Source organism: Neoarius graeffei, chromosome 26 (genome assembly GCF_027579695.1).
Source record: "Neoarius graeffei isolate fNeoGra1 chromosome 26, fNeoGra1.pri, whole genome shotgun sequence".
Lineage (NCBI taxonomy): Eukaryota > Metazoa > Chordata > Actinopteri > Siluriformes > Ariidae > Neoarius > Neoarius graeffei.
This window is the reverse complement of record NC_083594.1, coordinates 52,820,472-52,845,311: the sequence shown is the minus strand read 5'-3', so window position 1 is coordinate 52,845,311 and position 24,840 is coordinate 52,820,472. Positions and strand designations below refer to the sequence as shown.

Here is a 24,840-nt window from a genome sequence, read left to right as displayed (position 1 = left end):
CAATGAACAAGTGCAGTTTTGTCAACCTACATGCAATGGTGGTGCTACAGTAACATTTACAGATTAGTATAACAAATAGATTTATAGATATAACTCCTTACATTGGTACCACCACAATTTCTACCACTTCATAACTTTTATCCCCCTTTCCTTCACAATCCGCCTGGAATAACATCCATCTCTCTTCATTGCTTTCCTTTCTACTATTCCTTCCCCATACACTGATTTCCCATCTTACTTTCCAGAAAACTGGCAAAGACCAGACAAAACAAGTTCTTCAAATCACAACAGGGAACCAATAAATATCATCAGAGCAGACTTAACCTCATTCTTGGCATTACAATAAGGTAGGCCTACTGGGGTTGAATTAAATGATAGCTAACAATAAGCTAGCTGATACATCTCCTAACATTGACTAACCAGCTAACTGAACTAACATTTCCATTGTGGGGAAATTTTGTCCTGTGGGGAAATTTTGACTGACTTTCCGCTTGTTTGTAAAGAATGTCCTTATGTCCATTGTGTCTGGGGAGGAGCAAATACTGCAAACAATTCATCATCAATCAAGAATACCCCATTAGGCTAAGCTTATTTCACTGTTTAGTTGAACATTAATTTAACGTGGCCTAGGGTTAATTTTGAGGGCAGATAACAAAAGAATAAGGTTTTAGCAAAAGCAAGACATTGTGAGGTTGCAATGGGGCTGACGTCACCTCCTCCACTTTCGAGCAGCTGCACCAAAAATGTCTCCGCTCGCGCTGAGATTCACTTCACTCGCGCGTGGTGAGCTGTTGTTGGGAACGCCCGGAAAACCCGGAGTGGATTTTCAGTGGGATGTGCATTCTCTTATCGATCAAGTGGAATGGATTCTTTCACGAAGCAACAGAAACTGCGCTGGGTGAACTCATATTTTATGTTAAATGTGTGTGTGGGGGGGTCCAAATGAAGAATTATGAAATGTGAGGGGGACACGTCCCCTTCACATTCAATGCTGGCGACGCCCATGCTGTAGCTGTTGCCCGGAGGATACCGCAAGGAGGTTAGCACTCTGTCTTAGAGATCTTAGTGGTCGGAATATTTTTAAAAACCAGAAGTCAGAAACGTGAGTGTCAATTTCAATTCAATTAATTGGAACTGTTTAGTGAAAGTGGATCAGACAGTTTTTCTTCAAGGTTTGCCTTGAAAGCTGTGAATATTAACATTTATATTCTTTCATATAAACACCGGTCGGCCCTACTTTTGAGAAACACAAAGGCCTACAGAGCACAAAGAGGGTATTAGAAACAAATCTTATTACTTTTTGATTGAGTGTACCGATTTAATGTTATGTAATTACAATAATATTAATTTGCATAATTTTTTACTAATTTTTCAAACTTTATATTCAGTGTACAACCATCTATGTGCCTGCCAACTTCCATGTAAATGTCTTGGGGGGGGGGGGGGGGGGGGGGGGGGGTGTTAGGAAAAAACATTTGATCTCATTGGTTAATGAGACCCATTTGGGACCATGTGATCCTCATACAGAATATTACAGCAGTTTTCTAAAAATTAAGCAGTTTCTTCAATCTTTGATTTGGAAGATCTCAAGAACGGATAAACATTTTAATTCTGGAAAAAGTCTGTTGTTCTGCATTCAATTCTGAATCAGTAAGAGCAGTTTCAAGCAATTAGAATCGAATTTTCACCTGATATGTCTACAAACATTACTGGAGAGAGAGAAGGGGGGGTGACTTGCCTCTATATTTACATCAAAACACAGACATCTCTTAGAAGGACAGTATTATGTGCAACCATAAAACCTCAATTTAAAAATAAATAAATAAATAAATAAAAAGGGTATTTACTGACAAAGGGACTCCAGAGGGGACTCGACAGCAGAGTAAACTGTCTCCAATCAAACTACTACTTCTTTCAGCTGCTCCTGAAAGGGGTCGCCACAGCGGATTGTCCTTCCCAATTTATGATCGCATATCTGATTTGGCATAGGTTTTTTTTTTTTTAAAAAAACACCAGATGTCCTTCCTGACGCAACCCTCCCCAATCTAACCGGGCTTGAGACCAGCACTAAGTACGCACTGGCTTGTGCAACCCCAGTGGTTGGGTATTTTTACCTAATCTGCATGTCTTTGGACTGTGGGGGGGGAAACCGGAGAACCCAGAGGAAACCCACGCAGACATGGGGAGAACATGCAAACTCCACACAGAAAGGCCCCAGTTGGCCGTGAGTTTTGAACCTGGAACCTTCTTGCTGTGAAGCGACAGCGCTAACCACTGCACTACCAAACAAAAAGTACATGATAGATTCTTCAGGTCATATCGTGTATGTTAAGACGACTAATACTGTTAAAGTGACTCAAGTTGTTTATCTATAAACATACTGATTACATTATTGTCAATCAGATTTTTTTTGTTATTTATAAACTTTCAAAAAAAAAATTTATTTAATAAATATTTTTTTAATAAATTGGCGGCACGGTGGTGTAGTGGTTAGCACAGTCGGCTCACAGCAAGAAGGTCCGGGTTCGAGCCCAGCAGCCGGCGAGGGCCTTTTTGTGTGGAGTTTGCATGTTCTCCCCGTGTCTGTGTGGGTTTCCTCTGGGTGCTCCGGTTTCCTCCACAGTCCAAAGACATGCAGGTTAGGTTAATATGGGACGGCCTTGGGCTGAGGTGGCCTTGAGCAAGGTACCGAACCCCTGACTGCTCCCCGGGCGCTGTACTGTGGCTGCCCGCTGCTCTGGGTGTGTGCGTGCGTGTGTTCACTGCTTCAGATGGGTTAAATGCAGAGGATGAATTTCACTGTGCTTAAAGTGTGCATGTGACAAATAAAGGTTTCTTCTTTTCTTTTCTTCTTAAATTGAGAAAAATCCTCTCGAATTACACGTTCCTGAGTCCTCGGTCAGTAGACTCTTGGTCAGGGGTGTTGTGTCCAAATTGGTTGAGAAATTTGTGTGTCATAAACCAACTCAGAAACGTCCAATAACATCGTGCTCCAGCTTCAGGCGTGAAAGAAGTCTGACTGCACAGTGAAAGACAAGAGCCGGGAGCCAATCAGGGGAAAGAGGTTGAGCTTTTTGAGGGTTTATGGATGCTGTGAACTCAGATTTGGCTCGTTTTGCTGTGCGATATCAAAGAGGCTGAAATTCCAAAATTGTACATCCAGTAGCTTTGAATAAGATTGTTTTGTGTGCATGTAAATGCAATGCTGATGTGAAAAAGCTTTATTTTAACGAATTGTATGATTTTTTTTTTTTTAAATTGAACTTGGACAATATTTTCTTCTCCCAGTTCGAGATGTTTTTTTCCCCCTGACCCTTAAGTGTTTTAATTGCTTCCAGAATTGATATAACTGGTTTGTATAAAGACACACAGACTTGCTTCTAAGTATCTGCATGACACCGAAACTGTTTGTGAACATGTACCTGATGGGCCAGGATGTAAATGTTGTGGCCGACATTGCGCGGGGAGGCGGCATGCTCTTCCTCACCCTCCCCGTCCTCCTCGGTGTGTTCTACTTCCACCTCTCCTTGCATGTACGCCTTCTTTATCACCTCCACCTGCATGCATCAACCACAAACACCACGAATGAGTGCGTGCGAGTGTGCGCGTGTGTGTGTGTGTGTGTGTGTGTGAGAGAGACAAAAACTGTGCACGTGCTTAGTTTCAGCGTGCACATTCATGTGTGACTGACTGGAGTGCATGCTTTCACTGCAGTGCACAAACAGGCACACTTGCAGAAACATGTCTTTTTGAAAACGAGAAGTCACCAGGGCATGAAGCATTCCACAACCTGGTTCAAAGAATATTTGCCATCAGCAGTGTGTATGTGCACAGGAATCAGAGACAATGTGCATCATGGACAGGAATTTCAAAATGTTTCTTTGTATTGAGAAAAGAATAGGAAATAATTTTATTCCCAACTCGCATGTAATGGAAGAGCAGTCAATACACATTCATGCAAAAGAACCATGTTTGTTGACGATTTTCATGAACTATCAAGCCAAAGACATTAAAAATGAAAGCGAAATGTAAAATTTTAAATTATAAAACTGTATGATTCATAATTACAGGGATGAATCTGTGGTTATGCAAAACTTGTGCAGCTCTGAGCACGTACGAGTCCTGAAAACTTCCAGGAAAGGTTGAATTTCCTGCACTGTTGTGTTTAAAATCTGTAAAGCACCATCAGAACAGCTTTGGAAAGACGTTCTTTCACCTCCGTCTCATTCAAACCGTTTTTTAAAATCGAGTTATAGTTTACATCAAATTCATGTTATAAATCCACTCAGGCACCAAACAACTGCCCTCAGAGCTTTACTATCTCACAGAGTTCCTTGTTAATCAGTTTTCAGGAACATGTTCTCGTGACATCAGAAGTCACATGAAGCGGCATTCACCCATGTGCAATTAAAAGCATCACATGATCGCAATATAAATACAGCTACTCCTGGAAGGAAACAGACCTAACTGGACAGCATCATGACAACTCGGGAGCAAATCCAAGTTCAGAAAAGTATTAATCAGGGTTTGGTTATACATTAAAAATCCCCTGCAGCACCAGAAAATCAATCATCAAAAAACTGAGAAAAAAAAAAAAAAAAAAGACAGTTCTGCCGAGACTAGGTTGTCCACCAACAGCCTGTGACCAGGAACAGAAGGGATTAGCGAGAGAATCAGCCAAGACGTCCACTGCTTTAAGATCATGGGCTATTCATGACATATAATCCGAGTTCAGTTCAGTTCTTTATGCACACTGGCAGTTATTTGTCAAATCTATTTTTTTTAAATTTAATTTGTCAATTGATCAGTTTGAATAAAAATGAATTTCTCTGTCAAGAATTTGTATGAGCAAAACTTAAAAAGAAAAAAAAAACCATGCTATTCATGAAAGTCCTGTAAAGTCGCTAAAACTTTCAGATCCCACTCCTGCTCCTGAGTGCGTGTATACTGACGCAAAAGAAAACCAAATCATGTAAACCTCAAACGGTCGGCTTTGAATCTTATAATTTGTGACAAGTTACTGCATTTTCACCAACAGATGATGCTGTCAAGTGCAAACTGTTTATTTATTATAAATAAACACAAATTAAATGTTTTTGGCCCATTGTTTCAGAGAGACCCAACTGGCATTAAGGAACGACTATGGACATTTAGAGATCAGTATTTTGCTGGTGAGCAAAAAACTGGCTCCATTTTCCACCACACCTTGCAAGTTTTAAAGTCCTGGTCATGGCTTGGCCTCCCTGGTAGCAGAGAAACTCAATTAGCTGTAATTTTTTTTTTTTTTACTTGGCTTGTGTGTCAAACCTTTTTCATTTGACTTGGCTTATACTACGCTGGATGGACAACACCGAAGTCACCACCATAATTTCTCTGCAAATTTTGGCTTTTTCCGGTGTTGCGAGTCTGCTGGATCATCATCATCTTTTGGCTGCTCTCGATTAAGGGTCACCACAGCGGATCTTTCGTCTCCATTGCTCCCGGTCTTCAGCATCCTTCTCTACCACACCTGCCACTTTCACCACATCCATGCATCTCCTCTTTGGCCTTCCTTGTTTTCGTGTGCCTGGCAGCTCCATCCTCAACATTCTCCTTCCAACATGCTCTGCATCTCTTCTCAGGATGTGCCCATACCATCTCAGTCTCCTCTCTCTTAGCTTCATTCCCAAGCTCTCCACATGTGCTGTCCCTCTAATGTGCTCGTTCCTCATCCTGTCCAACCTCGTCACTCCCATCGCAAACCTTAACATCCTCAACTCCGCCACCTCCAACTTTGCCTCCTGTCTCTTCGTTAAGGGTACGGCCTCCAATCCATACATCACAGCTGGTCTCACTACTGTCCTATACATCTTGCCTTTCACTTTTGCTGGGACTTTCTGATCACAAATGACTCCTGAAATTCTTCTCCAACTGCTCCACCCTGCCTGCACTCTCTTTCTCACCTCACTATCGCAGCCCCCATTTTCCTGCACAGTTGACCCCAGGTACTTGAATTCACCAACTTTCTTTACGTCTACTCCTTGCATCTTCACTACACTCTCATCCCCGTTCTCATTGATGCACTGTATTCTGTTTTGCTCCTGCTCACCTTCATTCCTCTTCGTTCCAATGCATACCTCCATCTCTCCAAACCCAGCGCAACCTCCTTTCTACTTTCACCACATATCACAATATCATCCGCAAACATCATGTTCCATGGTGACTCTTGCCTCACTTCATCTGTCAAGCTATCCATCACTATGGCAAACAAGAAAGGACTCAAAGCAGATCCTTGATGGAGTCCCACCTTCACCTTGAACCATTCAGTTGTTCCAACTGCACACCTCACTGCTGTTTCACTGTTCTCATACATGTCTTGCACCACTCTGATATACTTCTCATTCACGCCACTCTTTCTCATCTCTCGGCACTCTATCGTATGCCTTCTCCAGGTCTACAAACACACAATGTAGCTTTCTCTGGCCTTCCCTGTACTTCTCCATTAACATTCTTAAAGCAAAAATTGCATCCGGCGTGCCCTTTCTTGGCATAAACCCGTACTGCTGTTCACAGTACGGGTTTATGCTTATCCAGCGAGTCTGCTGGACAAGCTGCTAAATAATAGTTTTTATTCATGTTGACGCGAGTCAAAAGTGCTTCAGCTTCTGCATCAGAAATTTACAACTTTTTGCTGTTTAGTCACCATTTTGCACTTTCCACTCTTGTCCTTTTTGTGGGCGTCGCCAAACACAAATCAGCTGTGCACAATAATTTACAGGTGATCAACGTGCCATTTAACAACCTACACACGCAAATATAAAGGAAATCAATATTGATGAAACATTTGTAAAACCTGGCTTTCTTTTTTTTTTTTTTTAAGTTTGGTTTTGGGCGAGGTTTAGTTTGGTTTAATTTTACATTTACACAAAACTTGACTAAAAGACTGAGGCTGACTGTTATTATGCATCCGCTGAAAAATGTTTGCAGTCCTTTCAGTCGTACATCCTCAATCACTCACCAGTTCTTTAGGTCTCATGTTGTACAAGATCCGCTCTGCGTTCTCACTGTCATGACGGCTCTCCATGATGGCCAGAAGGAGCTTGGAAGCGTTATTCTGCTCAACAGAGACAGACAGATAGAAGTCTAAGAATTCTGTCAAACCTTCTTTTCCATTCTGGCAAGCTTGGACAGGATACAAACTTGATCTGAGACAACTGGATTCAAGCTACAATTGCAGCAAATAGCTTCTACGGCCATGTTCAAAATGACACAAGTACATGCTTACAACTTGTACTAAACACCAAAGTCAGTATATCATATGCTACTTGCATGTGTGTAGGGGTATTCACACCTTCAGCTCGAGCACAAGGTCCATCCTCTTCTTGCCCAAAGGGTTTATGTCATTTAAAATGAGTGCAATGATTATGTCAATGCCATTGCACTCATGAGTGGCGATGCAGTTCTGAAAAGACACAGTAGAAAGTTGGCGTAGGTCGAGTCTGTCGCTCGTTTCGATTCGATTCATGTACAAATTCACAGAAAAAGCAATAAAGAGAAATTTCAACTAATCTAATTGCACCAATCCACCAACCTCCAAAAAATCCGGAAATTTACAAATGCACGAACAGGCACAACCCCCCCCCATACACACACAGCCATACACTTGCGTATAGATTAGTCAAAGCGTTCCTTTAATGAGAGTGCAATCTGAAAAGCTTGATCCATCAGGTGATTATGCTGTTCTTTTTTTTTTTAAAAGATTTTTTGGGGGCTTTTTGCACCTTTATTGGATAGGACAGTGTAGAGACAGGAAATGAGCGGGAGAGAGAGATGGGGAGGGATCGGGAAATGACCTCGGGCCGGAATCGAACCCGGGTCCCCGGATTTATGGTATGGCGCCTTATCCACCTGAGCCACGACGCCCCCGATTATTCTGTTCTGAAGAAAATAGGAATGACATCATAAGGAAGGAACAAAGCGCCACTGCCATTATGCAATTAAGGGGTGTTCACATGGCAAATTTTACTCCGGTGTAGCACCGGGGCTGCCCCAGTAGAGCGTTCACACGGTACAAAGTTATACCGGTGTCGCCCCTGAAAGCTGCTTAAACCGGTGCAAATCTAACCCTGCTCGGGAGGTGGTTTAAGAAATTTACTCTAATGCTAGTTTGCGGGGCAGCACCGATATAAAATGGGACGTCTGAACGCTACAGGGGTAGACTCGCTACGTGTGAGGAGAGTTGATTACATACAGGCATTGCATAATTTGCATCCTGGTATTTTGCGCTTCCAAAATGGCGTATATCAACAACAACAGAACTGCGTGTCTTCCAGTGTTGCCAGATTGGGCGGTTTTAAGCAGGGCTTTGAACCAGTTCAAGGAACGAAAACGAAAACCGGGAACTTTTTCTATTTCATATGGAACAGAAACGAAACCAGAAACTTTATTATTTTTTATGTTCCGGAACAGAAACGCTTATTAAAAATAATGGTAACCGGTTAATACCGGTTTTTATTTCACTCCTCAAAGTTTCCGTAGCCTACAAATAAAAAAAGTCATTCTTCTCCTGCGCAAGTTTCTATGACCCACTGGGGTTCACTTCCTGTGTGACGTTCGCTGACTGAATGGAGAGAGCGGGAGGGTGGACTACTATCACGTCTCCACATCTTAAATAAGAGGTAAATACTGCAGTCTATCGTTATTCAAAAACGTCAATTTCAAACACGATATCAATATATTTGTCCACGTTAATGAGAGGCTCGCGAACATTAAATGACGTTAACCTCTGTTAGCCTATCAATGCATAGGGCCTGACTAGCCTTTGGTAACACACTAAACGAATTCTCTTTCATTTTTGGCACTTTTTCTGTTTGTGTAGATGGGAAGACATACTGAGAATCCAAATCGCCAGCATTTGAAATAATAATTGTTTTGAATTATTTCTTGTCTTATTTAATGAAGGTTGTAATAGAATTAGCCTACATTTGGCTTAAGCTGGATGAGACAGAGACAATTTTATAGCCATTTGTTAAACAGCTGACAGGGAACGTAATTAACCGTTCCGGGAACGAAATTTTTTTGTTCTAACCGGTTCAGGAACGTCTATTTAATGGTGGAACCCAAAACTGGAAACGTTAAAATTCCGTTTCTGTTTGGAACGAACCAATAGGAAAAAAATTCTGGTTCAAAGCCCTGGTTTTAAGTGCATTTTGGCGGTTTGAACATATTTTGGGCTGGAAAACGTCAGCAGTATCTGGCAACACTGGTGTCTTCATCCACGTTGTTTTCCCGGCGCTTGGTGATGCCATGACAACCGGGAAATGGAAGTACATTTTCACGCATGTGCATATTTCATCTCCGCATTATTACTATCGTATAGCACGGTCGCAAAAACTGCCGTGTGAACGCAAGTGGGGCTGCACCGGTGCTAACACGCTTCTCTCTAGTAAGCAGGTTTGTGACGTGTGAATGCTCCACAAAATTTACACCGGTGTAAGATATATCGCAACAAAATACATCGGTGCAGCATTGATGCAAATATGTGCCGTGTGAACACCCCTTTAGAAGCTTTCGACCCCATAGAAAACCAGAGATTGGAAATAACGTGTACCATTATGCTGCAGTCGAGTCAGATCTACTCTCCTTCGTCAAACTCTACATGTAGGAAACTTGGGTTCTTCATGCAATTGCTGCCTTTTCATGCACATTTTTATATGCGTTTATGTCTATGTACAAAAGGCGGCTTGTGGCAGGATGTGTCAGCATTCACACGCATACTGAACGCAAGTGTGACCGTGCACATGTGCTCAGATGCCCACCTGGTTCTCATGGCAGGGACCCTGGCAGTACTCAGTGAGGCTCTCCACAGTTTGGTTGATGAGAGCCACGTTCTTCTCATTAATGTAGAGCCCCAGCAGACCCAGGCCTCCTGTGGTGCTGCCACAGATGCAGTCAAGGAACTGCAGTGTCTCACACACCAGGTTATAATTGTTCTTGTTGTTCTGACAGCGCAGGAAGTTCTGGAGAGAGAGAGAGAGAGAGAGAGAGAGAGAGAGAGAGAGAGAGAGAGAGAGAGAGAGAGAGAGATACACAGCTCAGTGGAAAATGTGTCAACAGGATATAAAGGATGTGTGCTGGTTCTCATACATTAGAAGGCATGGGCTTCAGGAAGAACACCCACAGAGACTCGAGTTTGTGTCTGTAATGGGCATTAGAACATAAACAAATGTTCCATATTTGGGTTTACTTCATGAATGATAAATTAACTTTCAAAACATGTCCTCAGACTATAAAATAATGAAACCGAGTTCTGACACTCGCTGATTCTGGCCCGAGGGTTTTTCCTTCTTCTTCGTCACACCTCTTTTGGTCTGTGTTCATCATCATGCCATCTGGATGATCTCCAGTTTGCACAGGTTTGGGGCAGGACAGAAATTAGGCCTGAGGCTGACCTGGAGCTCGCGGTTGTGGTTTTCGCAGAGCAGCTGCATCAGACGCAGGATGGGCTGCATGATGGTGATGGTGACGCTCATCTCGTTCTCGTCTTGGTTCTTCTCCCCTGAGCTGGTCGGGACTTCACCCCCACCCAGATGCTCGTCCGAGTCCACCTCCCGTCGGTACGCAGTGAAAGCCTTCTTTGTGGCTGTGGAAGCTTCCAGGAGCTGCTCGCGCACCTCTTCTGTGACCACGGCAACATCCTTTACTGGAGGAGGGGAGACGGGAGAGATAAAGGTGTTTGTTTTTGCTCAAGTATTTCAACGTACTGTCAGTGTCATGGAGAATAAAGTGACCTTCTCTGATGTACTTTCTGTCTAGGAGAGTGGGAATTAATTAAAAATCAAAGAAAGCCAGTTTCAAACTCTTACATTTGTTTCACAACGCCCTTCCATTTAAAAACATTTTGCACAACGCTACACGACAGCCTGTGAGCCCTTTCAATTCCTGGACATTCCCACTCCCTCCCTTCCTCTCCGCTTGATGAGTTTGTTTTGGGGTAGACAGCGTATGCTCTGTGCAGGCCCTGACCTTTCTTTTTGGTCGGTGCCTCCTTGTCGTTTGCGTCCTCGTCTTTACGCTTGCTGCCCAAGTCGCTGGTGTTGACGGTCACGGTGGCTTTGATCTCCTGCTGGGCCAGCTTCATCCGCTCATAAAACACCTTGAAGAACTTCTCCGACTTGTTGTCCCTCGTCAACCTAATAAAGAACGATCTCTGGAGGAAAAAGGGACAGAAAGAAAGAACACTTGAAGGAAGGAGTGCTCTGCTAGCAAACAAACGCTGCTAGAAACTTTATTCGAGTAGCGATTTTGAAACAAGTAGTTTGGAGGCGAATATGGACTTTTTTTTAATATCAGGATACGGTTATTTTTAAAGTGGACTGCAGGAAATGATCACGAGGCAGAGAATATTAATGAAATACCGGTCTCTGGAAAATTCTGATGAGCAATTTCGTTCTTTATCGCTAAACGTACTTTGACTCCTTTAGAACGCTTCAAACTGACCTCAAGTTGCAAATGTTTTTTTGCTTTGACATTTTGAGAGAAAACACGTTTCCTGCAGACGAAGAAGGAGAAGAGGTCAATACCCGTGCTGGAGAACCACTCTGGTTTAACGTGCCTGACTCAGTTTTTCCGTCAGGTGACTCCGGAAAGCAGGAAAAGCCATGGATGCAAACTATGCACGGCAGCAGCTCTCAGCACGGGAATTCTCGACAACTACAGTTACCCAGGTTTCACTCGGAGCTCAGAAAAAAAGGACACTATAATTCGGTCACTGAGTGTGCCTCGTTTGGAATTTGAAGGCCTATCCCTTTAAAGACCTCATGAAGCGTGGCACAGTGCAGCCATGCTCCTGGGTTCCGTTCTCACGTCCCTCCCTCAGCCCTGTTTACTGCCTGCCTAGCTCACACCACCGGAGTTACATAACGTGCACACAAGCGAGCACACACACATTCTCTCTAACACACACACGGAAATAACCTGGAGTGCCTCCCTCAGCTCACCTGATTTATCACCATCTGCCTTTTGGTAGTTTGTGACGACACACACACACACACACACACACACACACACACACACACACAAGACTATTTTTCTCCCAGCAGTGAAACGGTGGTTCCTGTTCATTTCCAGTAATGCATCTGGGAAAAAAAAAATACATATACACACACACACATATATCGACCAATAATAAATGATGCATTTCGATCTTCCTCTTTGTGACGGAACTGAATGTGTAGAACACAGAAAATGGGGTGCGATGGCTCAGGTTGGAGGAATATGTAGTAGTTTTTTTTTTCTTCTCTGGTATATCCTGTCCTACTTTCCTCCTTTTTTACTTTTGTTCCCCCTCCTCAACAATCTCTCCTTACATAAGCACTTAACTCAGCTGAGGGAACAGAGTGCGTGGGGGGGGGGGGGGGGGAATCGCTTGCTTGTGCTCTGGGCCGGGGGGGAAGAAAAAAAAAAAAAAGAGAGAAAGAAAAAAAAAGAAGCGTAGGAAAATCCTGCCCTACTTTCACAAGCCAAACAGGCACGAAACGAGTGTGTGGCATGTTGGAGCTAAAGGGAGAGAAGAGGGAGGGAGGGAAAGTTATCAGCCGGCTTCTGGGGCAGTTTTGAAAGCTTGTTACATAAGCGGCCTTCTATCCAGGTTAAAGTCACTCACGCTCAGGAGACTCAAGAACGCACACTTCGTCTCTCTCTCTCTCTCTCTCTCTCTCTCTGTCTCACACACACACACACACACACACACACAGAGGAACATGTACATTGATTTAAAGACTTGAAGGAGGATGACTACAAAAGTTTATCATTCCACACACCTAATGAATAATGAACAGACACCATTTTTCAAGAAAACAAATATGACCAGTTCTTCAGTTTTATACAGATAAGCCTTTTTTTTTTGGGGTGGGGGGGGGGGGTGGGGGGTGACCACATTAATTCAGCAAGCCCATGAAATCAGAGATCTCATCAGATTGACGTGACTGGGTGGATCAACACAGGTTGCATAAGACAAAACCAGTTTATAACATTAGCAAGCGTGAATGCGAAGGACTCATGACTGCATGTGTAAACAACCCTCCGGAATCAGCCGATGTTGTCGACACGGCAGCACCTGACCGGCATATGACAACAACTCAGGAAAAACAGGACATAAAAAAAAAGGAGGGCAAAAAAGGGGAAAAACAAATTAAAAAAAAAAAAAAGTCCATGGCAAACAGCAGTTCCTGTTTCGTCAGAATCAGTCCAGGCGAATAAGAATCTGAGTGCCATCGTGGAGCAGCTGGTGGAAGAAGAGCTAATGCGCTGACAACTTGACTACTCTGTAGGGTCTGCGATATACGCAACCTTTCTCATGCTGCTTACATGCTGTGCGAGTCTCTATATGTATCAGGTTGACTCATTATGGTTTACGGTGACGAAAAATTCATCTCATGGGTCAGTTAGTTTGCCAATAAATGCAGTTAATCTTTTCATTCCCTGAATTGCAACACAACCGGTGAATTCGGGTTACCTGAGTCAGGACTGAGGGATTGGTGTCAACTTTTACCCCTACAGGACGAAGGCTTTCAGATCGCAAATCTTTATAAGAAAACCATTTCCTGTAACTGGTCACAGAGCACGGACTCAATCAGGAGTGGACACTAAATAGTAGACACTAAAGCTGATTACTGGAAAGCGCTCAGGTCAATACTTGTATTATCGTTATTATAGTGCTTTATGTAATGAGACAAACTCACTCCATCTGTATGCGTTTAGCATCATTTATCATATTACGAGCTACATTCCACTGCATCCTCCTGAAAGCCCTGGAATAACCCAGAAACCTGTGGAGAATAACTTGATCCGCCTCCCGACCCTCAACCCTGAAACATCCACTTCCGACTCAGCGTCAGACCCACAGAACATTCTGGTTAAGGGGAGGGATCACCACCACCTCCTGAGTTCCTCGCCCTCTCTCTCTCTCTCTCTCTCTCTCACACACATACACACACACACACACACACACACACACACACACACACACACACAGCTGCAGTTATTGTCAACCACAACTGTTGCTTAAATTCACAAAAAAGGGTGTTTCTTATTACACATGTGCATGTGTAATCAGGAAAAAAAACCCTCAGATGATGGCCAGCATACCAGAAGGTTTTAAGGCGTATTGTGGGAAGAGTTCTGTTTAATAAAAATAATCACTAAATAGTTGATCCCTGATGCAAGCAGTCATTGTGGTCATTCAGATATACCACATATATTAGGCGGGGGGGGGATGAACTCAGGGCAGGAAATGCACCCTCATGCAAGTTTTCACAAGTTCAAAGAAATTCTTGCGCTCATCCTCTCAAAGAGGTTTAGGTGGAGTTTCTCAGAATCTGCCCTCGGTCACCACCTGTCCGAAACGATGTCCATCTAATCCTGTGCATTTAATCACCGAGTCGGCTTATGAACACAGCGAAATGCTGATCATGAATGACGGACGGTCATGCAGCTGGTTCAAGCAAGCTCTCATTCACGTCACAGTTTGCTGTTTTTAATGAAGTATTCCAGGAGCAGGGCAGCTGGACACCACAGGAAGTGCACCAGCAGGAGGAGCTGTGTGGGTGGTGTCATTAAACAACCGCCTACGTGAACAGAGAAGCAGGTCAGGCTTCCGTTCGCAACCCACTCCCCATACATGCACACGCTCGCTCACTCTCACACACACACAGCATCAACAAGGGGATGTTGCATAAGACCCGCTTATAGGTGCTTGGCTCGCTCGCCACGATCCTGCCAGCTCCGAGCTAACGGCCGTCACTCCATCAGCCCTGTAACCACGGGAACGAGCCATTGCAAGGGAAGCTGAGAGAGTGGGCGGGTGCACGGCAGGTCCTTCGCACCGTAACTGCAGTCTGAATAATAAACCTGTCACCTCGATGCAGCACGCTGATATTCAGATTCGAGACGGGACAGATCAACGCCCCCTCACACATTCACACTGTCAAACCACCACACGTACACACCTCTCTCTCACACACCATGTCTGCTGGTGTTTCCAATATCCTGCAATGCATTGTGCGCTTTAAAGAGGGGGCCTGATATTCAACACTGTGCTTTTGGAGATTATTATAAACGAGCAGATCCTAAACCAGAAGATTTTTTTTAATTAAATACGATCCCTACATCTTTGCCCCAAGAAACACCAGAAAACACTGCAGGGGAAAAAATAACTCTGAGGTCAAAATATCAGCATGGTGTGTGAACTCTTACAGGCTCTTCCAGTTCCTCGACCTGAGCAACATCACTCCCATTCATGTCTGGTCTCTATGATTAAAAAAAAAAAGTGTGTGGGCCTTGCGCACTTATTTTTTCTTGGAGCTGCCCAAGATACATTAATGTCTGTGGACACCTCACCATCATACCCATGTGTTATTGGAACATCCCATTCCAGATTTCAGGAAGGCTTTCCACAAGGTTTTGGGTGTGTGGATTTGTGCTCATTCGGCCACAAGAACATTCGTGAGGTCAGTAACTGATGTTAAGATTACAGCCCTGATGCACACCTCGAGTCTCGAAGAGCTATAAACCTTTCTGACGAGCTTTCTTGCTCATTGGGGATAGATTAGGGATAAAATTAGCTCATGTTTTAAGTCGTTCAAATTCTGTAAAGCTGCTTTGCGACAATGTCTATTGTTAAAAGCGCTATACAAATAAACTTGACTTGACTTCTTGGGGGGAAAAGTGAATTTGTATCTGCTAAGAACATGTTTTCTGTATAGTCAGGATTACGTATTTGAATTTGGTTCCGTCTCTAGGACAAATGCATGCACAGTGAGCACTGGAGGCAGCGTTGATAGTAGAGAAGCTCCACAGGCTTAACACGGACTAATTCAGAGAGAGAGAGGCTGCTCCATGCGTTACAAGCACTGGCAACTAAAGAGTGAAATTTTGACGAGCAAAATCCTCAACTCGATATCATGGGAGTAAATAAGCTGCAGTTGGATGGAAGGAGTTTCTCTCAGTTATTCCCCCCTGACACACAAACTATCTCTTGCCAGTTGAATCTCAGCCCTCACACCTGTTCCCTTTCACTAAGAAGTATAAAAAAAAAAAAGAAGGAGGGAAGGACTGATAAAACCAGGTAATAGCCACACACACTTTTGAGTATGTCTAGAGTCCACACGAGAGGATTACTGTGTGTGCATGCACTTGCTTGTTAATGACCATGAGACACACGTGCATGCAAGCTGATGCCTGTTGTCTGATGTCTGTTTCTGGAGAAGTTATGTAGGTCAGGAGCTAATGTTTAATGGAATGTGTGCACGCGCACGGGGGTGTGTCTGTGTGTGTGTGTGTGTGTGTGGATGGCAGGAACAGGTGCAGCCAGTGACCTGAAACCTCTGTGAAAAGCGGCTCGGCTGCTGACGAGGAAGAGGAGTCTTTCACCCCGGGGCTCATGTCCTCCTCTCCACGTCGTGACACGAAGCTCAAAATTACATAATACAAACACGCACTCACGCATTGGGCAGCGTGCACCTTATAGGAAGGTGCTGACATTTTAGGTTGTTAGAATTGAAGTTAAACTTCATTGATTTTTTTTTTTTTTGCCTCACTAGCTGCCCTGTTTGCTTTAAATGTTTACCATTACTGACCAAGAACCCAAGACCACAAATGAGAATCGCAAAAGAACCCAATAAGTCAACGCATAGATACACACCAAGACCCTGACTGCAACACTGAGGAGACGACTCTTGGCTCCACACACACGCGACTTCCCAGCTGCTCTGTAATAAAATTCTGTTCTATTTATACTTTTCTTAGGAACCTCCAGGCCAACATGTCAACATGCTGCAAGCAAAGAGGTTTGGGTTTTGTGTTCTTTGGCTAGAAAAAAGCTTAACAGCTCAAATAAATAAATACATCAATAAAAAACACACAGATGGATAGAGAAATAAATAGGTACATGTCTAGCTGTTGGATTTCTACTCGTGTGATAATCTGTATTGTGCTCATCATGGGGTGCGTGAAGACTTTTTGAAACAAACCCTGGTCTGGATTGTTGTAAAATGATCCATCTGAACGCCTGCCCAACACTATCTACAATGATCTCCTCACCAGCCAGTGGGAGTACGGCTTTTGACCTTTGCGCAAATTGCAGACAGTGACTAAACCTGGCTTTTCATAGCCCTGGGGAGGGACGCCAGCAAATAAAGCGACAACTAACAGGAAGATGGCACTTCCTTTTTTGGTGATTTGCCTACGTGCATTTACCGTAGTGCATATCCACTCTCTCTGTGTGCCCTTTTCTCTGTGAGGATGGTTTTGTGGTGCATGGGAGACATCATTTCCTCACCTACAATCTAGCATTTGATGTACAAACAGAGGTGACGTATAGGCAACCAAAGAGACTGTGGGACACAGGATAAAATGTGTGTGTGTGTGTATCAGATGAGATGCCTGTGGTTTTGCAGCCCACTCTCGAGCTGCCAGGACAGAGTGGGCGAATGCTTCCGTCATGGGTCATCCAAAAACCAGCTCTCTCACAACTTCTCCAACACCCCCACCCCTCCCTTCCTCATTCTTTCCCTTTCAGTCTTGCTAATTTTAGTCACCGCTGACCATATCCTGTCTGATTTGTGAACAAACCTGCAATGTGTTCGCATTTACTACAGGTTTCATTCTTAAACAGGCTTTCACACTAAAATATCTGACTTTTGGCTGCGTGGAGTACAAATTCAGTCCCTCTTAAGCAAAACTCCATCACCCAATTCAGGTTAAACCTCGGCACTGTATGATTGTAGTTTCTGAAGTTTATTTTGTAAATGGTTATATTTTCAGTCAATAAAAGATCAGGACTTTTGCCTGAATCAAGCACCACAGGTGCAGTCCCAAAGGATCCAGTTCCATAGGTGTCTGGCACTGGTTTATGATTGGAACCGGCAGGACTTAAACATCAACACTGTCGTCACCTCACGACTATATTATATGATGAATCTTGCCAACCTGCACGCATTTTGTTAAGGAGCTCCTCAATTTAACATCGGAATACACTGCAACAAACTATCGCTCAGAAATTCACCCTTTGACTTCCCAAAAAATTAAAAGAGATGAGCCAGCTGACATCTGGCATGGTTTGCTTCTTGTCACGGTAAATAAAGAATGTTTTGAATTAATACGAGTTGAGTTTTGGTCATTCATATGAAATAAAACCAATAAATATACGTTTGATTGCTAACATGAGACAAGTACATGTGTAACATCGGGTGGCACGGTGATTCATTTGCAGTGTCGCAGAAAGAAGGTTCTGGGTTCAAACCTCACAGTCAACTGTGGTCTATTCTTGTACGCTCTCCACGTGCCTGAGTGGGGTTCCTCCGGATGTGCCGGTTTTCTCCCACAGTCCAAAGACATGTGGATTCGGTCAACTGTCTACTCTAAAGAGCTAATCGGTATGAACGCGAGTGTGAATGATTGTTCGTCTCTGCGTTAGCCTTGAGCTAGACTGGCGACGGTGAACCCCACCTCTTGCCTGAAGTCAGCTGGGATTGACTCGAGCTCACCCATGACCCTGACAGATCAGCGGTATAAAGAATGGATGAATGGAAATGGAACAGTGATATTTATTTGGGATGCAACTGAAAATTTTCAGCCAAAAATGATCAAAAACAGCAAAAGGGGGAGGACAAATAATTTGAGTGACAAGGTCATCCCGTCATCCCTCAAGTTTGAGGAAAATGAATCTGAACTAGAAACTCAGTTCATTTAGCGACCGGTTGAGACACGTTTTGAAGATGAAAAGATTTCAGTCTGGGTTTTTAACTTGCAGCACTGGTGATGTTTAACACTTCAGTTTTTTCTGTAGTAAATCAAAAATCAGTTAATTAGCAGGTTTAAATAAAAGCACAAATCTGTATAGAGCTGCAATAAACCTAATCCCAACAGTGTTTAACAGCAGTGTTCTTTTTACCTCAGAGACTTTTGGACAGTGGGGCGGCACGGTGGTGTAGTGGTTAGCGCTGTCGCCTCACAGCAAGAAGGTCCTGGGTTCGAGCCCCGGGGCCGGCGAGGGCCTTTCTGTGCGGAGTTTGCATGTTCTCCCCGTGTCCGCGTGGGTTTCCTCCGGGTGCTCCGGTTTCCCCCACAGTCCAAAGACATGCAGGTTAGGTTAACTGGTGACTCTAAATTGAGCGTAGGTGTGAATGTGAGTGTGAATGGTTGTCTGTGTATGTGTCAGCCCTGTGATGACCTGGCGACTTGTCCAGGGTGTACCCCGCCTTTCGCCCGTAGTCAGCTGGGATAGGCTCCAGCTTGCCTGCGACCCTGTAGAAGGATAAAGCGGCTAGAGATAATGAGATGAGACGAGACTTTTGGACAGTTTTGAACTTGAGTTTAAAAGAACCAGAACAATCAGTAAGCCTGATTTTAGAAGGCCTCTTCTGTTTTGCCTCAAATGAAATAAGTATTATTTTCAATAATACTTCAGGGTGTCCCCATCCCTTCACTAATACTTTGTTAAAGCACATTTTGCTTGTAATACTGTATTCAATCTTTTTGGCTCAGAATCTTCCAACTTGGCTCATCTTGATTTGGTCATTTTATTCCACTCTTCTTTACAAAAATGCTCCAGATGTATTACATTGTGACGGGATCTCCTGTGCACAGCATTCCACAGGGTTTTCATCGGATTTAGACTTGGGCTCTGTCTCGGCTCGTCCAAAAACACCAATCGTCTTTTGAAGCCGTTCCTTTGTCGTCATGGATTTGTGCTTTGGCCGCGTTATCGTAGCGGAAGGTGAAACGTTGTTCATCTTCAGCTGTCTCACAGAGGTTTGCGGGTGGTTCTACACTATAGTTGCAAATTGGTGTCACCTCACTTAACAAGTATTCTGAGACCAGGCCTTTAAATAAAAATCAGGGTGTCTGTGTTCATATGCCTTCCTATTGATTATAAAAATTAATTGATATTAAATTTTATCCACTCAAATACAGTGGGGCAAAAAAGCATTTAGTCAGTCACCAATTGTGCAAGTTCTCCCACTTAAAAAGATGAGAGAGGCCTGTAATTTTCATCATAGGTATACTTCAACTATGAGAGACAAAATGAGAAAAAAAAAAAATCCAGAAAATCACATTGTCTGATTTTTAAAGAATTTATTTGCAAATTATGGTGGAAAATAAGTATTTGGTCAATAACAAAAGTTCATCTCAATACTTTGTTATATACCCTTTGTTGGCAATGACAGAGGTCAAACGTTTTCTGTAAGTCTTCACAAGGTTTTCACACACTGTTGCTGGTATTTTGGCCTATTCCTCCATGCAGATCTCCTCTAGAGCAGTGATGTTTTTGGGGCTGTCGCTGGGCAACACGGACTTTCAACTCCCTCCAAAGATTTTCTATGGGGTTGAGATCTGGAGACTGGCCAGGACCTTGAAATTATTCTTATAAAGCCACTCCTTCGTTGCCCGGGCGGTGTGTTTGGGATCATTGTCATGCTGAAAGACCCAGCCACGTTTCATCTTCAATGCCCTTGCTGATGGAAGGAGGTTTTCACTCAAAATCTCATGATACATGGCCCCATTCATTCTTTCCTTTACACGGATCAGTCGTCCTGGTCCCTTTGCAGAAAAACAGCCCCAGAGCATGATGTTTCCACCCCCATGCTTCACAGTAGGTATGGTGTTCCTTGGATACAACTCAGCATTCTTTCTCCTCCGAACACGACAAGTTGAGTTTTTACCAAAAAGTTCTATTTTGGTTTCATCTGACCATATGACATTCTCCCAATCCTCTTCTGGATCATCCAAATGCTCTCTAGCAAACTTCAGACGGGCCTGGACATGTACTGGCTTAAGCAGGGGGACACGTCTGGCACTGCAGGATTTGAGTCCCTGGCGGCGTAGTGTGTTACTGATGGTAGCCTTTGTTACTTTGGTCCCAGCTCTCTGCAGGTCATTCACTAGGTCCCCCCGTGTGGTTCTGGGATTTTTGCTCACCAATCTTATGATCATTTTGACCCCACGGGGTGAGATCTTGTGTGGAGCCCCAGATCGAGGGAGATCATCAGTGGTCTTGTATGTCTTCCATTTTCTAATAATTGCTCCCACAGCTGATTTCTTCACAACAAGCTGCTTACCTATTGTAGATTCAGTCTTCCCAGCCGGGTGCAGGTCTACAATTTTGTTTCTGGTGTCCTTTGACAGCTCTTTGGTCTTGGCCATAGTGGAGTTTGGAGTGTGACTGTTTGAGGTTGTGGACAGGTGCCTTTTATACTGATGACGAGTTCAAACAGGTGCCATTAATACAGGTAACGAGTGGAGGAGAGAGGAGCCTCTTAAAGAAGAAGTTACAGGTCTGTGAGAGCCAGAAATCTTGCTTGTTTGTAGGTGGCCAAATACTTATTTTACCGAGGAATTTACCAATTAATTCATTAAAAATCCTACAATGTGATTTCCTGGATTCTTTCCCCCCATTTTGTCTCTCATAGTTGAAGTGTACCTATGATGAAAATTACAGGCCTCTCTCATCTTTTTAAGTGGGAGAACTTGCACAATTGGTGACTGACTAAATACTTTTTTGCCCCACTGTATAATAGTGTTGGTAGAATTTTTCATTGCAAGTACCCAAGGGGGTCCAAAATGCATGTCTCATACATCCCAGAAGGAAAATAAACCCTTGCTGAAAAATATTTATTGGTGTTATTATTTTGTGTCACCCATTTAAATATGATCAATATTGTCCAGGCAGCATGAAGAAAAGCACATTTTGAAAATATTTCCAATACTAGTCAGAAATGTTCCCGCCAAGAAATTGATTTTTGGTGTCCCAAGTAATTAAGTCAGTACACTAACAGTACTAACTAGAGACACCTGGGGAAAATGGACAGAACTATTCTAATGAGATGACTGCAGTGCATTGTGGGAATCCCACAAGTTCAAGGGAGGGAAACATTGAATTTCATATTGTGGTAGTTTTCCAGCATTGTTCAGGTTTGTATGGCAATTTTTAACAGAATTTATAATAGCAGTCAATACACTAACACTTCTAGAATGATGTAGGCCCAGCTTTGTCATGAAAACATGTTTGTGCCATGAATGTGAGTTAGAAGACCTTTCAACTAGACTACAATGCACAGGCATCATATACACATCTGCACCCTGGTGACCAGATGATGAACTATTTGTCCATACACTAACACCGGGGTCTGTTTGTGTACTGACTATTGTGTTAGTGTATTGACCAATTTGATAGGATGACAGTTTGATGTCTTTCGATCCCTTTTGTCAACCTACTAGTATATAGGCCTATACCTACTACAGTACATGTATCCTACCAGGATATCTTTAAAGGTTTTCTGATTAGGCCTAGTCAATTTCTGAGAGTGTCCCCGTCACCAGAAATTCCAAGAACTCTAGGCACATGATGATTCCTACATCTACATGGACCCAACTAGTAAAAAAATCACCCAGATTTGGTGTAGTGATTGGGACATTTATCCAGCGCCTGGTGTAGTCATGAATTTGGACATTGTTTGGATTGACTAAAATGTCAAAAGCACGGGCAAATTTAGAAAAGTGAGGAAATGTTAATTAGGCTACTTTATAATTGGTGTCATGAAATGTTGCCTTAGGTTCTTATGTGTTTTGTTCCTAATTTTGTTAACACATGGTTAATGTTGTTGCCATTTTTGAGGTTCAAAAATTAAATCCATTCCTGTTCTGCTCAAATAATCAACTTCGTTGTCTTATTTTTGAACATGTCAGTACACAAACATGCTGTCAGTACACAAACGCTGCACCCTTTTAATACATATATTTATTGTTCTATTGTGATAAATATATATTTTCAAATAGAATTATTTATAATAAGGCCCAGATTTGTAATTGGGGTCAATTACATTTTGATTTTGGTCAGAGATTATGGATTTATTAGGCATTTCAGAGACCTGTTTGTGTACTGACAGAGACAAGGGCAACCTTGACCTTGAAATGACCATGACCTTTGACCTTGAATTTTGCCATATCGAGCAATAAGAAGATACTTTGATAAAACTCCAAAATTGGCTACCAGAATTCTGCCTTATGAACTTATCAGTTTGCTCAAGGTCCATATCCCAATTTGCAACTATAGTGGAGAACCACCCTTGCGTGTTTTGTGTTAAAATCGATTGGTATTTGGAGCTATCCATTATTCCCTAAATCTTGATTAGAGCCCCAGTCCCAAGTGAAGAGAAGCAGATCTACAGCATAATGCTGCCACCAAAATGCTTCACTGTGGGTATGGTGGTCTTTGGGTGATAAGCGGTCTCATTTTAGCGCTAAATAAATCTTTTAGAATCATGCTGAAAAAGTTCTCCCTTGTTCTCACTGGACCAAAACACATTTTGCCACATGGTTTCGGCAGGCTTGGACTCCCCCCCCTCCTCATGAGAAAGGGCTTCCATGTAGCCACTCTACTCCATCACCCAAACACTGAAGAATACAAGAGACTGTTGTCACATGCAGGAAGAAGTGTCCACGACTTGCTTACAGCTCCTTTAATGTTGCTGTAGGTCTCTTGGCAGCCTCCTTGTTAAGTCTTCATATTTTCCTTCCTTTAATTTTGGAGGGACATCCTGTTCTGCCCCTTTTCCACCAAAGCAGTTCCAGGGCTGGTTCGGGGCCAGTACTTAGTTTGGAACCGGGTTTTCTGTTTCCACTGACAAAGAACTGGCTCTGGGGCCAGAAAAACCGGTTCCAGGCTAGCACCAACTCTCTGCTGGGCCAGAGGAAAGAACCGCTTACGTCAGCGGGGGGGGGGGGAGGGGGGGGGGGGGGGGGGGGGAGTTGTTAAGACCAACAACAATAACAAGACCGCAAAAGATCGCCATTTTTAAGTGACGAGAAGCCGCAGCTGTACAAACATGAAGTCATCCATTATTATTATTGTTGTTGCTGCTGCTTCCGTGTTGTTTTTGCTTCGATATTCGCGCCAAGGTTTATGCAAACGTAGCGACGTAACTGATGTATACAGCGACGTAATGACGTGGCTTCCCTTAGCACCGCGAGCGATGGAAAAGCAAACTGGTTCTCAGCTGGCTCGCAAGTTGAACGAGTTGTGAACCAGCACCGGCCCCAAACCAGCCCTGGAACTGATTTGGTGGAAAAGGGGCATTCTTGATCATGCCATTTTCTGAACTTGTTGATGATGGCCATGGTACAGCTCATGTTTTGGAAATGCATTTGTACCCTATTCGGATCAATATCTTTGTAGACCATGGCTTCAGCAGTCAGATGAAACCAAGATCTCAAAAAACAGTTGATTACTTGGGGTTAATCAGAATCACTTCCTTGATGACAGGTCAATGCATGATGATTAGTCGTGAGCATGAGTCGGTCAATTCTGAGCACAGTCACATGCCTCGTTAAAAACATCGTGCACACTTGTGCAAGCAGGTTATTCTAATTCTTGGAAAAGGTTTATTTGTTTTTCACTTGAAGTTTGTTTGTTCCTCTATCATGATAAAGGTGGGAATACATCTGACATGATTTATGTCTGTTTTTTTTTTTTTAAATTACAATTTCAACAGGGGTGTGGAGACTTTTTATAGCCACTGTATGATCTTTGGTTTCCACGACAAAGATGAGCCAGTGTGCACTATAAAATTTCGCTATATACACACACACACACACACAATTCAGAGTTTCTATACTAAGCCTAGGGTCACCTACAGCTGCAAACCAGTGGCCTTTTCCGACCCCGACACCTGCAGTGTTACAGATGTTTCAGGCAAAACTTTAAGCAAATCCATCCCTTCATTTCAAAACAGTTTCAGTATCCTCTCTCTGTTCAAGATCCAGGTTTGAACTGACATCAGAACCACAAACAGATGAGGTCAA

At 43.2% G+C, this 24,840-nt stretch overlaps 1 protein-coding gene across 1 annotated transcript in view; it reads right to left on the bottom strand.

The window, feature by feature from the left end:
• Positions 1-24,840, bottom strand: part of itpr1b (inositol 1,4,5-trisphosphate receptor, type 1b) — a 167,953-nt gene that overhangs the window by 45,423 nt on the left and 97,690 nt on the right. The window contains 6 exon segments of the mRNA XM_060910776.1: positions 3,423-3,557; positions 6,998-7,093; positions 7,331-7,441; positions 9,798-9,998; positions 10,431-10,681; positions 11,005-11,188. Coding sequence (XP_060766759.1) covers positions 3,423-3,557; positions 6,998-7,093; positions 7,331-7,441; positions 9,798-9,998; positions 10,431-10,681; positions 11,005-11,188 — 978 coding nt within the window.